The sequence below is a fragment of the Cygnus olor genome, chromosome Z (genome assembly GCF_009769625.2).
Source record: "Cygnus olor isolate bCygOlo1 chromosome Z, bCygOlo1.pri.v2, whole genome shotgun sequence".
NCBI classification, from domain to species: Eukaryota; Metazoa; Chordata; class Aves; order Anseriformes; family Anatidae; genus Cygnus; species Cygnus olor.
In genome coordinates this window covers 17,819,939-17,834,627 of record NC_049198.1, presented here as the reverse complement: position 1 = coordinate 17,834,627, position 14,689 = coordinate 17,819,939, and the positions used below count along the sequence as shown (strand labels likewise).

At 34.8% G+C, this 14,689-nt stretch overlaps 1 protein-coding gene across 6 annotated transcripts in view; it reads left to right on the top strand.

Moving 5' to 3' along the window:
• The window catches only part of ARL15 (ADP ribosylation factor like GTPase 15), a 215,377-nt gene that overhangs the window by 76,729 nt on the left and 123,959 nt on the right, over positions 1–14,689 (top strand). For all 6 annotated transcript variants that reach the window (XM_040542264.1, XM_040542259.1, XM_040542258.1 and 3 more), the window contains 3 exons: positions 1,031–1,175; positions 3,879–3,938; positions 10,665–10,873. In XM_040542264.1, the coding sequence (XP_040398198.1) occupies positions 1,031–1,175; positions 3,879–3,938; positions 10,665–10,873 (414 nt within the window). The remainder of the gene's footprint in view (positions 1–1,030; positions 1,176–3,878; positions 3,939–10,664; positions 10,874–14,689) is intronic.

Genomic DNA, 14,689 nt, shown 5'->3' with positions numbered 1-14,689 from the left:
ACTATGTAAAGACAAAAGGCATGAGAGAGAGGAGGAACGGCTGCACAAACACATTTTCGGGTACTTGTTATAGTAGATGTATTCTTATGTGAAGATAGCAGATATTGGGGAAAAGTACTTACATATTTTGGGGTGGAGAGGATATATCTTGGACTTACACCTTAAATACAGAATTGCTAGCTATCCCACAATGGTATGATTTTAGTTTTTTATGTAAAAGTTTTCCATACAATGTATAAAGAAGTATATAATGAGCCTTACTAAGGGCTTAAGAGACCTGTTGGATGGGTCTGGCCTATTTTGGCAATATTATTTAAGAGACGTGAGCAGAACTCTAAAGTAGGCTTTGTGTAAGTGATTTATATTCTTTGTTCTGATTAATTCACTTCTCCAGGGAACAGTGAGAGATCTGCATTTTTATGGCCAGAACTATGTCCAGCAAAATATATTTCTCTCAAGCTATATTCTTTAACAGCTTAAATTGTTGGGTAGGACAAGTACTTTCCTCCTTCTACACACATGACAAAGCAAGCCCAGGAAGGAAATCAGTAGAGCAATGCTCTCTGATTCTTTCTTGTGACAACAGGGTAAGCCTGGTCAGCAGTTGTTCAGAAGCTGCTTTGATGTTCACAGCAGGTACTGCATTAAGTTAGCACAGGAGTTTTCTACCAGTTTCCTTCTGGAAGAAAACTCTTGAATACCCAACTGTAGAGTAAAGTAGAGCCCATACATTTCACTGTATGTGCACTGTTCATGCTATTCAAGAAATTCAAGTCGCTTTCTTCAATCCAGCTCCATGAGGTTTAGGTGAAAAGTTAACAGGTATATTTAAATTTTGTTGTAAAGCTGTTCTAGATTTTAGTTGAGCTGATCTCACTCTATTAACTGCTGATTTTGCCAATACAGTAAGTTAGAATAATATTTTGCTTCTGTCTAGCACCTTTCAACTTATAAATCTGATTTTAAAATCTTGTTGAATAAATAGTTGCAAAAAAAAGTAACTTCTTCCTCTTGTGTTTCCTCCTGGCAGTGTTTTAGAGCACTTTGCTGCAAGGGACCACCACCACCACGACCTGAATATGACTTGGTTTGCATAGGCCTCACTGGTTCCGGCAAGACAAGTCTTCTGTCACAGCTTTGCAGCGAAAGCCCGGAGAATATAGTGTCTACCACAGGTAGGATGCTGCCTTTATTCCATGGTGTGTACTTTTGGTGTTGCCAGAAGTAAACTTCTGAAACACACAGCAATGGCAGTAGAGAACTTCAGCTTAATCTTGCTTTTGAAGATAAATAATGTATTGTTTTGAAGCTAACCCAACTTTACTCTCCATGTTTGGCTGTACATTGGGAAATATCCATGAAAGCATACAACTTGGAATATGTCAAAAGTCAGAGCAGACATTGTGGTCTAATAAAATAGAACCTTATGAAACAGACAATAGCAGTTTACTGGAGACAGACATTAAAAGGTTTCTTTCTTCTCTTTAGTTTTGGCTTTTGAGCAGTCTTGTTATACAATCAGAATAGAGAACATAATATAAATTAGAATGGGGTAGTGAAGCTCTGAAAATTACATCATACTTAATTTCTTATAATTGGTCAGTTCTTCTTTGTGGTATATGCTAGCATACAAAAGACTAACATAATGGGAATTATTTCTGGTGATAATCCTTCCTTTTAGATCAGCAAAGAGAGTTGTTTATGTAGTAAGAGCAGATTATTTACAAAAAGTTTGAGTGGTATTGAAAAGATGCATAGAAACAGGCACAACAACAGCTAAAAGGCATCTTAGCTGCAAAAATTTGAATATGAATGCTGATGTAAAAGAACCAGAAGGACTTAATATTGCAAAGGCAAAAAAAAAAAGCCCAAGACAAAACAAACAAACAAAAACCCTTGTAGAATAAGAAAAAGGAATAAAAGGAATATCTGCCTGCCAAGTTCAAAAAGAAGACAGATTAGGACCATTGAGATGGAAGAAATCTGGATGCGTGGCTACAGGAGTTTATTAAGATTGAATTGCAGAGGGAACAGATAGTGAGTGTTGTGGGAGTAACTTGTGTGTATAGTTAGTTTTATGGCTTTATAATGAAGCTGTGCTTCGTGGACTTGAATTTTACATAACCATCCCTTAGCAACCCTAGCTGGTTTTCAATGTGTCTTTGCTTAAATTACAAGAACATAAGGTTATTTAATAAAACAGTAAGTAAACAAAGTAAAACAGGTACAAGAAAATACCTTTTTTTTTTTTCTGTGATGCATAATTAACCCATTATCTTGGTGTAATTAGGAATGCTAAAAAATATGACACCTCATTGTGTGGAGAAGATGTCAATGCCTAATTCAAAAGGTTAGAAGGAAATTGTTGAGCAATTTAGTCTTTTTTTCTCTTTATTTTTGGAGTTCACCTGAAATTAGTGCAAATTAAATATTAACACTTTGGACCCTGAAAGAAATAGTAACCGCAATGTAAACAGCAATATAGGTCTATCAAAGGAAATAATGAAAATACAACTCATTTTAAAATTAAGTTTCTTACATGTTTCTAGATAGTAGCATCAAAATTCTATCGTGTAGTTAGGCAACTTGAGCAATGCAAATGGACTCCAGAGAAAACTGGGTAGCATCCAAATCAAAATGATAATTAGCTAGGATACTCAGCTTATAATAAATATATCTATTTGTAACCTTTGCTATATTAGAAAATATGATTGAGAATCAGTAAATACGTGACAGCTTCTCCATTTGGTTTTCAAACTATACCCTGTATTTTTGATTTTCTCATCAAGTCCATTCATGTCCATTCCAGTTTTTAGTTTTCTAGGAAGAGTTTAGGAATTATTTTAAGACAACAAGCCATTACAAAATTATTCCCTTCAGAATTTCTTGCACTTTCCTGTACTGCACCTTACACTGATCAGGGTTGGAGTTAGGGCACGAGAATAGCTTATTGGTCTGATCTGGGAGAACAAATTCCTTGTGTCTGTTAAATGATAGCTAATGAACCCAGAGTGACACACATTCTTCAAAACTGGTTAACTTAGTTCGTAGGTATGTAATCATCTTGAAACTGCTTGTGATAGATGGAAATAAATTCAATGTCTACTAATAGTTTATGCTGAAAGAACAGATGTAGTTTTTCTTATATACACGTACATGTCCGTATGTATCTACAGTTTAGGATGTAGTACATTGATGGTTTGCCGCAAGCCTTGCTAATTCCCTTTCTTTTGGCTGTCTTCATTTTCAGGTAGAAGAAAACATCAATTACTATTTATTTTTTTAAGCATTTAACAGGCTAATAGAAGATTCACAGATATTAGAGTGGGCTTGGAACCTCTTTAGTAAATACCAGTCAGGTCTGCAAAAGGATCTTTCTGTTAATATTTATAGACAGGATTAATACTCTAAGTGTAACTAAAACCTGTGAAGTTTAAATGTAAGACAAAGTGATTTAAATAACACATCGTCTTCCACGTTTCCTAAAAAATTGTACAAGAGTCACTTCATATTATTGGTAATTTGAAATCTAAGCTTCAGTTACAGATACATTAAAAGATTATTTTATAAAAATGTATTTCATTCCATCTACCTACCAAATGGTAGATGACCTGGGTGGAAATTTTGTGCTGTATTTAATGTGTGCCAGCTATTAAATTGTATCTCTGTAAATGTCTTAGCTCTTGCTGATTTGTCTCCCTGCATCCTGCAACTGATATTTTTAAAACATCATATTTAAACAGAATTTCATATGCAAAATATTGTTTTTTGTTTGTTTGTTTGTTTTTGGTGAAAAATGTAGTCTTTTCTAAATGTATGGAATTGATTTCAAATGGCCTCATTGATAAATCACATTTTAATCTCTTTTCTGTTTTCAGGTTTTAGCATAAAAGCAGTGCCATTCCAGAATGCCATTTTGAATGTAAAAGAACTTGGAGGTATAGCATTTATTCTTTTGATTATAAAAAGATACAGTGTCTAAATCTCATCATACCAAAATATTAGCTATTTTAAATTTAAAAATGATAAATCATTGGGGCTGGAATTTAAAATCCGTTTTTCACAACAGTACATAAAGTTGAGAAAGATTGAAAAGAAAGTAAAAAGTAGTAGTTTCTGCCTTTGGTGTTATCAAAGAGAAGCCTATGTTTTTTTCTTATTCATTTGTTAAGGCATCGTTATCTAAGTTCCCTTTAGTTTGAAGGTCTAGTCCAGGCATATGATCTTGGAAACCTGGAGGAAGACAGAGGGGCATCTGTTTCTAACAATCACCGTCCATTCTTGCATGCTATTCAAAGCATGAAATTCAATATAGTTTTAATTTTTGATACTCTATTTTAAAATTACCTTTTAGGTTTAGGTAACTGAAAATTGAAAGCTTCATATATGTTTGTACAGCAAAGTAGTAACAGCTAATATTTAAGGAACTTAGAGCCAAAGTCATACTGTTTAAGGTTCTTGGATTCAGCAGCCAAGAAGTTATGTGAAACAGATGCTGACTGTGTAGTATCCTTTTTGTTTGGCTGAACCAATATCCTTCCTCGAGGTCGAAAATGGTGCTAGTATTGAGTGTGCTGGTTGACTGCTGGAGCTGCTAATGAAGCCAGATTTTGGTTCTTCATTTCTGTAGGTATTGTAAAACCTCATGCAAAGCATATAGAAAACAGTTGTCTTCTTTCATCTGTTATGGTTTGATTATTTCTTCATCGGTCTTCAAGGTTTGGGACATGGAACAAAGTTTGCTGTGCTTTTTGCATTTTTTTTAAGAACACGGTACTAGAATATTAAAACAAAACAAAAATCCTCGTTTTGCTTATTTATTTATTTATTTATTTTTAAAGCTAGACTGCCTCCCTGTCAGAAATCAGTGTTTTTATCCAATTCCATAAATATTAAATGCTTAATTTATAAACATTTGATTCTGATTAAGAATATATAGCTTTCAAATCAAACTTAGGCCTGCTTGAATTACTTGAAAAAGAACTCTTCCTTTATTTGCTTGAATTATTTGAAAAAGAAATCTTCCTTTAGGTACTGACCAAGCTGAACTTTCCATTCTGTAACTTTTTATTTTGATACACCACAATTCCTTCCTGCTTTTTGTGAAATTAAAGTACCACTTTCTTCCAAAAACTTTGTCCATAAAATACTGTCTGTAGTTTGAATTGCTGTGAAGATGTGGTGTGCCCCAAACCATGTTCTTTCAGAATGCACTCTTACCGTGGTAACTTGAAACATCTCTCTGAATTACACAACTTTACTGAGTAATGGTGCAAAAAGAAATTACAGATTTGATGATTTTCTGCTATGGTGCAGTAATCTCTGGTGAAAACTCTGAATGAAATTGTGTTTGATGAACATAAGGAAGAATGGGGAAAGAATGGAAAAATAAAGCATGCTAATGTATTGTTTGAAATTTTTAACACTGTTTTAATAGAAGAAATTTGGGATACTGAATGCTGAAGTTTATTCTCAAGATAGATAATGAAGGTGCAAAGGCACTAAGAAGCTTTTAATTTTTTTTTTGACTCTAAGAAGTTTATTTCCAGCCTTGAGACCCAGCACCTGCAGCCACCATTTATTCAGTATGTTTATTCAGTCATTCACTGCTGTAATGCTGTCAGAGCAGAATATAAAATCAGGGCAGTTGTCATGATGTGGATACTTAGGCCTATGTCAAGATTATAGGCCCAAACTGGAGGCCACCTAATAATTTACAGTTGTGGGTGGTTTTTTTGTTTGTTTTTGTTTGTTTTTGTTTAGTTTTGTTTTTTGAATAAGCCTATTTGAACCTGGTCAAATTTAAATGAATAATTTTGGAAGAGAATAGCTCTTTTTATTCTTACTGATTCCAAAAAATACTAACAACATGTTATAGGATTTATTAACTTTCTCTGTTTTATGTACTAAGATGCATTGTCACGTGTTTGTGTTAGGTTTTTGTAAGCTACCTAAAGGCTTTTTGCATGAGCATAGATAACCAACATGTTGTGTAATCGTCTTTTAAATTCCATTTAAGACGAAACGTATTAACCAGTTAGCAAAAGTGGAGTCCTTAGTATCAGGGATGCTTGAAGTTCCATGCAGTTGAGCAAGCCCAGGATAAGAGAACTGTCCTCCCCACTGCTGTTTCTCCTTAAGCTTCATGACCAAAGTAATAAATTCACACCCTTAAACCAGCCAAATTAATTGTGTAGGTGAGAGCTCGAGAACCAATAACTTTTAAACAGGATTGGTTAAACAAAGCATGCGTATTTTATCCTAATTTGGAAGTAAAGAGCCAGAGAGTAGTCATACTGTCATGCAAACCACGTTGAATGGAAAATGTAAACACCTGGAGAAGACGGCAGTAGCTGTCAGGTAGTAAAGAAAAAGATGAGGTAGGAGGGGAGTATGTTGACCTGTTAATTAGCATTTAAATTTTAAATAGGTATGGGCAAACCACCTTCCTTTGTTCTGTGGAGAAAGGGGGGAAGACTGAACGCTCTTTTAACATAGGCTGGTAGAGCAGCTAAATTTCATCTATTTAGTCATCAGAAAACTGATCCCACAAGTAAATGCCAGCCTAAGTAATCCTCACAGGGACATACTAAAACAAAGCAATAAAATCTCATTACTGTATTTGACTAAAAGGCAGTTGACACCTCTACAAAATCTAGTCATGGGGTGTATGTAATGCCATCTGTGACATATCTGCATCTAACAGTTTACAGAACATCTTAGCAGATGACATTTTCAGATGACCCTGATGAGCTGTCCAAGCTGTGAGTTGCACAGAGATGTTCAGCTTCTGAAAGCATTAAAGATGGATCTGTTTGCTATCAATCATACTCAAGACTTCTGTTCAAATGGTGCCTAAGCTCTTTCACATAGTTTCCTCATTTCATAGATAAGAGATCATTTACACCTGTTTACTGACTTTGTTAACTTGAGTCCTGATGAAATTCAGACAAGGATTGAGCAGTAGTGATCTTTCCACTGTTCTGGGAAAATATTCTTCTACAATTAGCTTTTTACAGTGTGAATAGAAATTTACTATTTAACTCAAAGCAAATTGGAGTCATGTAAGCACTGCCTGCCTATCTACAATAGGATAAGCAAAAAAAACCCACAAATTTTCTAGTTTCACTTTCTGCAGAGTAGGGGCTGTTTTTTATTGAGTAGGATTTTTGTGAGAAGTAGAAATTTCTTGGTTTGCTTAAAAACAAAACAAACAAACAAAAAACCTCTGTCTCCTGATGGATTTGCTACTCGGTTTTCTTCAGGCTGAATCAAAGGGTGGAATAGAGATAGCATCCTAGTTTATCATCATAAACTACACCTACATTTTATGAACAGTGCCCACCCACCCCTTCAACCCCCCCCCCCCCAAAAAAAAAAAAAAGAAAAAAAAGTTTTGAGTTTTTGATTCTAGCCAGAAACAGCTTTGAAAGGCTAAAGCTGATTCAAAGTTTTGTGGGCCAGTCAGCAGAAGGGCTAGACAGACAGAAATAACACAGCTGTGGTAGACTTCCTGCATTCTTTATATGCTTGCTGGTGTCAAGTGCCGTAGAGATAGATGCATAAAGAGCTTTCCATAGGAGATTATCTGTGGTGTAGCCGAAGGTGTGACTCCAGTTAAGATGAGGTTGCATCTGAGACGCTGGGCACTGGTAGCACTCTTCAGTCTGGGAAGTTGTGTTGCTTCATCTGTGATCTTAGCTGCTGTGGAGTCTACAGGACAGGTGGAGGGAGAGTAGATATGGCATAGTGGGTAGAGAAGAAACTGGTGGATGCTTTTCTAGTTGCCAACTTTTCTTTCCTTGCTCTAGAGGACTTACTGTGTGTTTAGATAGAGGGGAAAAAAGGTGGGGGGGAAGGGAGAGGAAAGGCTGAGAACAATTGTCATCTATAAAGTCCAGTTTACTGTGGTGTGTCACCTACTGCAGGCTATTAAAGCTTCAGGCTTAAGGCTTTAATAAATGTTAGAGCATATTGCAGGACACGTGTTTTCTTTTCATCCTTTTCTCTGACTAGAGCGGGAGATTTTTATTTTAAATTCCACATTTTAAGATGGCAGTACAACATACCTAAGGAGATGCTTAAGGAGATCGAACTGCCTCTTCACAGACAAGTGTATATATGGTGTTTTTAAAACTTGCACGTACTTGCAACCTAAATGTTGTTCTAAAAGTTTTAAATATCAGAATAGCTGGAAATTCAAAGCTGGAGACGGCACCTGTGTTAGCTAATAGGGAAAATACTGAAGGCCTGACTTCTCAGTGGGGAAGCATGGAAGGCAGAGAAGAGGTGAGAGAGATGTTTTTTATAAACTTGAGTTTAATGGAAGCTTTCATGCACAGGCTAGATTATCTTGATGCAAAGGCTGTGTGGCATTTATGCTGTCAATGCAGACTAGCTGCAAGTTTGACAGCTAACAAATTTGACACCTTCAAGTTCTTTTCAGTGAAATTCTTCTGTGATGCTATGTTCTGTTCTCTTACAAGCACTGAAAAGGAGGGAAATAAAGGTAGCCTCATATTGCCATGAATGAAGCACAGCGTTTTTTTTCCTTAGAAATAGTCAGTATTCTTACTAAGATAATACTCCGGGTTTGGCAGCAACATGTGGTTGAAAAGAAGCTGGCTGAATCTTAGGGTAGGTGAGAGTTGTTATATTACTACGACAAAAAAAAAAAAAAAAAGGCACAAAAAGCACCTTCAAAGAACTGGTCATGGTGTTGGCCTTTTAGCTCCCTGAAAATTATAATCTTTTTTTTTTTTAAAGTAATGTGATACTCAGATGGCTGTGGCTGACACTGCTGTGCGTTGCTGTGTTAAGTAGAGTCTCTCAGGCTGAAAACTCCTGTGGCCGCTAGTTCTCCTTGGTTCTGATACAGTGAGTTGTTTGGAGGGACTGGTGTATATAATAGGTGCTATGAAATTCTTTCATTTCTGTACAAATACAATTGATAGATATTACAGTGGTAAGGAAACATACAATTAACTTCCAATGCAATCCCTCTCCTGTATAAGTAATGTTGATCTTCAGAAGTTGACAATAAAATAAAAGAAATACATGTCCTGTTTGTACAGCATTACTTCATGAGCCTGGTTAAATTAGTAAAGAAATTAAGCAAGGTCTTGGCTAAATCCCATGACTGTCAAGTAACCAATCCTTTAGGTCTTTTGCAGAAAGCCAGCGTTCAGATCTGAATCCAGTATTCTCTATAGGAGAAAGTGTGTATTCACGATGGTAATTAGCCACCTAGATTGTGCTGGGTGCAAGACAGAGACTGAGTGCTTCAGGTTCCAGTGTCATCAGAACAGTGAAGGGAGTAACTCCATGGAGTGAGATTTGAATACTCAGTGTTGGATGCGTAAAGCATAATGGTGTGAATTCCTTCTTAAATTTTGATTTCTTCACCTGTTTTTTAGTGTCTCTTCTCAGTTGTACAATGCACAAATTAACTTAATATTTTAAGTGTCATAGCAAAGTTATAGTAATTGTATTGCATTAAATTCTCATTTTATGACTACATGTTGGTCAAAAACTTTGTAGTCAGTTGTTTTGTTCCATCGGAAAATGGAGTTTTCTTATTATCAGAACTTGGTATCCATGTCTACCTTATAGTTCACTTTTCCCTATCTCGACGTAAGAATAGTGTATGTAAAGTGTATGTATCCAAAAAAATTCAGCACATTTCTTCAAATCACTGTCTTGCAGACATGTCAAGTTTTCTCCTACCGTATTGCTGTTCTTGTTCACTTTTTAATGATAGTCCCCATGAGTGTAGTGCCAGATTCAGACATTCAAAGAATAGCCCATGTCCAAATTGTTGTTTAGATAGGTTGACAGCTGTCAAATAATTTTTTTTTTCCTACCTCAATGTTACAACATATGCTGCTCTCCAGGGGAGACAAAAGCTTTCTATAGATAACCTTGTTGCTTGGCTTCTGTTGTGTTGGCTGAGTGCCACTGAACTGTGTCCTAAAATTTACTGTGGCACATAAGCCTGTACAGTCTGTCACGTGTCTAGTGTTGGGCTCTTCCAGAATCTGTCATGTGGCTGAGATAGTAAAAGTAGTTGAAATTAATACCTTTGCAAACTGTCATCCTATCCCCTCATTCCCTGTTCAACTCACTATTGAATCACGATTTTCCTCATTAAATGTGTAATTGCAACTTTAGTAGGTTTTCCTGACACCTCTTTTCACTGATTATGAAGTATTTGATGGTTTGGAGGTGAACTGAAAGACCTTACCATACTTAATAATGAACAACTGACATAACAGGAACCACAGGTTAAGCTACATGGCTAAGGAATAAAGAATGGACAAAGGATGTCCAGTTTACTTGTTATTATCAGGATATTTCAGTGAGAAAGTATGGGATTAGCCTAGCCAACATTAAAAATGTAGTAGTTCTGCCAGTAATTGTTTATGGAGCAGAAACTTTCAATGCCTTGAGTCACATTCTTTCCTTATTTAAACGATGTTAGTTTCTATGTTTGTGTTTGTGTACGTGTGTCCCGGATTTATGGTTGCTTTTTTTAATGTATGTTTATGAGAGAAAATTTAGTAGATTGCTTTGATTGTTCTAAGTAGAAGGATTATTTTTGGTTATAAGTGTTAAAACTGTTTAATTATATTTATTTTAATTAGCTCTTATTATTGTCTTGAAAGGGGCTGACAATATCAGGAAATACTGGAGTCGTTATTACCAAGGATCCCAAGGGGTAATATTTGTATTAGACAGTGCCTCCTCTGAAGATGACCTAGAAACTGCTAGGAATGAACTGCATTCAGCTCTCCAGCACCCCCAGTTATGTACTTTGCCGTTTTTAATACTGGCCAATCATCAAGACAAGCCAGCAGCTCGCTCCGTACAAGAGGTATGTTAACGTGGCAGCATCTTGCCTGTTTGTATTTACTGTCTGCACACCACTGACCCATTATTACTTATTACCCAGACATCCTAGTTATGAACTGGCCTCAGTTAGCCTTCATTGTAAGTACACAGACCAAGAACAGCCCCTGCCCCTAAGAATTTAGTCCAATGCACTCTATACAGGCTTAGTTGCTCTGGAAAACAAACAAGTAATACTTGGATACAAATACAGTTCTGCTTTTTCGCTGTATTTTGCTGAAGGGAGAAAAGACATTTTAACTACTCTTATCAAAAGCTGCTGGGACGGTGTTTTTTGTTGTTGTTTTGCTTTTTTTTTTTTTCCTATTACTTTTAATCTTCTAGTATCCCATTATTCTATGCAACTGCTTAAAGCAATAGATTGTTTGCAGCCATGGGTAGCCTTTATATAAAAGCTTTTTTTGTGAAGTTTTATGTAATGAAGTGAGGGCAGAGTTGCAATTCCTGTTGTGAAGTTCTTGAGCTGTTCTGATTTTCTTCTTTTAAGCAGTAATGTTTTTGTCTAATTTCTAGCTATCACATGGTAAATTACATAATTCTTCTTTTCAGTGTACTGAAAAGTGCTCTTAACTTTCTTAAGTTTACAGTGCTCTTAAGTTTCTGAAAAATTCTTCTCTCACACATTCTAATGAAATTGAGGAAATGCTGAAAGTTACTTAGTCTTCTTGAAAAACTTTTCTTCTGAAGTTGTAGGAAGAAATTAAAATCCTGTTGTGTCATTCTGTTCATAACTATGTCATTTAAAGAACTCTTCATATTAAAGATTGTACGTGAAATCTTGTTTGTTCTGTGAGTGGTGTTTTTCATACATCAGAATCAAAACTGTTTCAGCACTTTACTGTGTTGCTGATTGGTATTTGAAATTCTTCCTTTCTTAGGTGTACATCTTTGTCTAAAATACGATATTTCTGAAGAATGCATATTTAATTCAATGCAAAACTTAATCATCTGTAGGATAACTGCTATTTGTGCAGTATATTTGCATGTACTTTCTCTGCTGCTTTATGCTTTCTATGCCAAAAGAGACAATATAGTTAAGTTTATTATGTGTTAAGTAGGAGAAATGTAAATAGTGATGTTTTTAATGAGAGGAAGAAAGTAAGTGAAAATTGTGTAAATTGAAATGTAAAAATCTGTATTAAATCGCTGATACTTTCCTCCAAGATTCTGTGTTTAAAAGAGAAAAAGAAAAAAAAAAAAAAGGATTTGGATTTTAAGTTGCATAAAAAAGTAAGCTGAAATGATGCAGGGATTGAATCTACAATTCTAGGTCTTGTTCACCTAAAAATAGATGTGGGAAGAAGTAATGAATATTTGGAGGAAATGTAATGTGTATTTTAATATATCAAGCTATTAATTTATTCTAGTTTATTGTGCAAGGTAAAAACAAACCATATATTCCTCAGCCTTTCACTTGAAAAATGACATTATCCGAAAACATGACTGGTTTCATTTAGTTCTTCAAATATGCCCAAGGTATTTTGATTTTACCCTTTTTTTTCATAGAGTAACACAGATTAGTTTCCATCAATGGATTTTTTTTCATGATTTAACTATTTTCAAGCATTTATTGTTTTACTATTTTTTTCCTTTTTGAAATGGCCATATTGGGTTTAACGATAATTGAAAGTTTGGTTATAAATCTTGTTTAAGAAATGTTCCTTCTCTGGTTTCATATGAAAAGTGAATATAGGAGAGGAATGATGTCTTTGTGCCATGTGCTATATGCCAGTTGGTTTGCTTCATAGCAAGTTATAGATGTAACTCTTCATTTTGCATTTGAGCCCATTTGGGTAGACTTTTGGGCATATACCAAATCCTTTGTGTATTTAGAGGTAATGTTTCTTCTCTTTTATTGACAGTACCCTCTTTCTCTCCTTATCCCTCCACATCATTACCAATTGTTTGATATCTCAGTGGAGTAACAGATCTTTATATGCTTACAGCAGTATTTAAATACATTTCTACTGAATGCTTTTAAAAAAATCTTGGTTTATACTTATAGCAAACAAGTCTTGATTGCTACTTTGAGTCTGTATGAAATGCTGAATACAATAATTTTGTTGAATGCACACAGCTAATGCATATCTTCAGAACAAAAATCCTGTATCGTGGGGTGTATGTCTGTGAATTTTTTACTTAAGAACACTGGAGGAAAAAAAAAAAGTATTTTGAACTGAAGGGGGCTGTCACAAAGTTATTCCTGGTATTTCATCCCTGAAAAAAGTGATGTCATGTGCTTGCTGTGAATGCAAAGTGGGAGTCTTACTTAATTTTGCAGATGTTGAAATAGAAATTTCTTGCTTTCTTAGAGGTTTTGCTGTGCTTTTGTCCTCATTAGTGAGGTCTGACGTGAAAGGAAAATGCTGACTCATCATATCACCATTTCTTATTCCTAAAAAGAGCATTTTTAAAAATTTAATAAAGAAAATCTGTTAAGCATTGGCAGCTTTATTAGACTTTTTTTGCAGAACTACATGAAGTTTAGGTAGTTTCATGCTTTTTTTTGTGTCATAAGATAAATGAAACACAGTTGAAATTTAAAATTATGTATGCCTTCTTTTAGACAACAAGTGGCCTTTCTTTAATGGATATGATAGGACCCCTTGGAGTATAATTAAAGAAAATGTCTGAGTTGAGTTGTGTGTAATAGGAATTGTAGAAAAATATTTATCTACAACAAAAATCCTTCACAAAACTGTAAAACTGCCAAGCACTTTCTGCAACAGATGTTAGTTATATTTATTGTTGGGAAGTGCAGTTGCTTTAGCTTTTCAGAATTTTATATTTTATTTTAAGTCTTTTTTCTATGCATTGCATAGGTTAAAACAATATCATAGAAGCTATATACATTAAGTATTAAACAATATCATGAATAGCTCAATTCGAAATTACAATAGCTTTTTGGAAGTATATCCAGTCAGTTTGTTTAATCATGAAATGTAATTGAACATTTTCAGTCATGATTGGAGTATATACTTCATGTTACTGAAGTGATCAGGAGAAACTAAACTGAAATACTGATCAGAAATGTGATCTTATCTTCCTCTATTCAGTTGCTGGTTGGGTTTCCTTTTTTTATTTTTTTTTTTATTTTTTAAATCATAGAGTCACAGAATGGTTTGCGTTGGAAAGAACCTTAAAGATCATCCAGTTTCAATCCCTTGTCATGGGCAGGGACACTTCCCACTAGAAGGACAGTAAACCAAAAAAAGTACATTTGACATTTCATTCTAGAAGCTGTGAATGAAGATGTACCTCTTAATTCTGTTATGTCAACTTGCATGGTATTTATTCCATCTTCCCATATTAAAGATATTTGTAAGTTGTTTTGATGTTTGTTGTAGCATTAGCGCATATTTAAATGATTTCAAATAGCTGCTAAGTGCATTAACTGGAGCATAAAACTGAGGCAATAATATTTAAGTTAATAGGTATATTGCAAAATAACCTTATTTTAGTTTAAAATTACAGTATTGAAGAATTAATCATGTGGAAGTCTGTTCTTACTGCTGTATTGGAACCCTCCTGTATTAAAAAATTTAGAGTTGCAAACAAAACAAAAATTAGTTACTCAACAGATGGGGAAGATCGTGTGAGAGTGGCATAGCAGTTTGGCCACTGTTTCCAAAATACTGGGTGCAATTCTAGAACAGTGTACCTAATTATATATGTGTATATTACATAAATGCATAAAATTAAATACATTATATATATATAAACCATAATATATAGATAGATAGATATTTTTCTGATGGAGTGTATTTCTGGTGTTCCATCA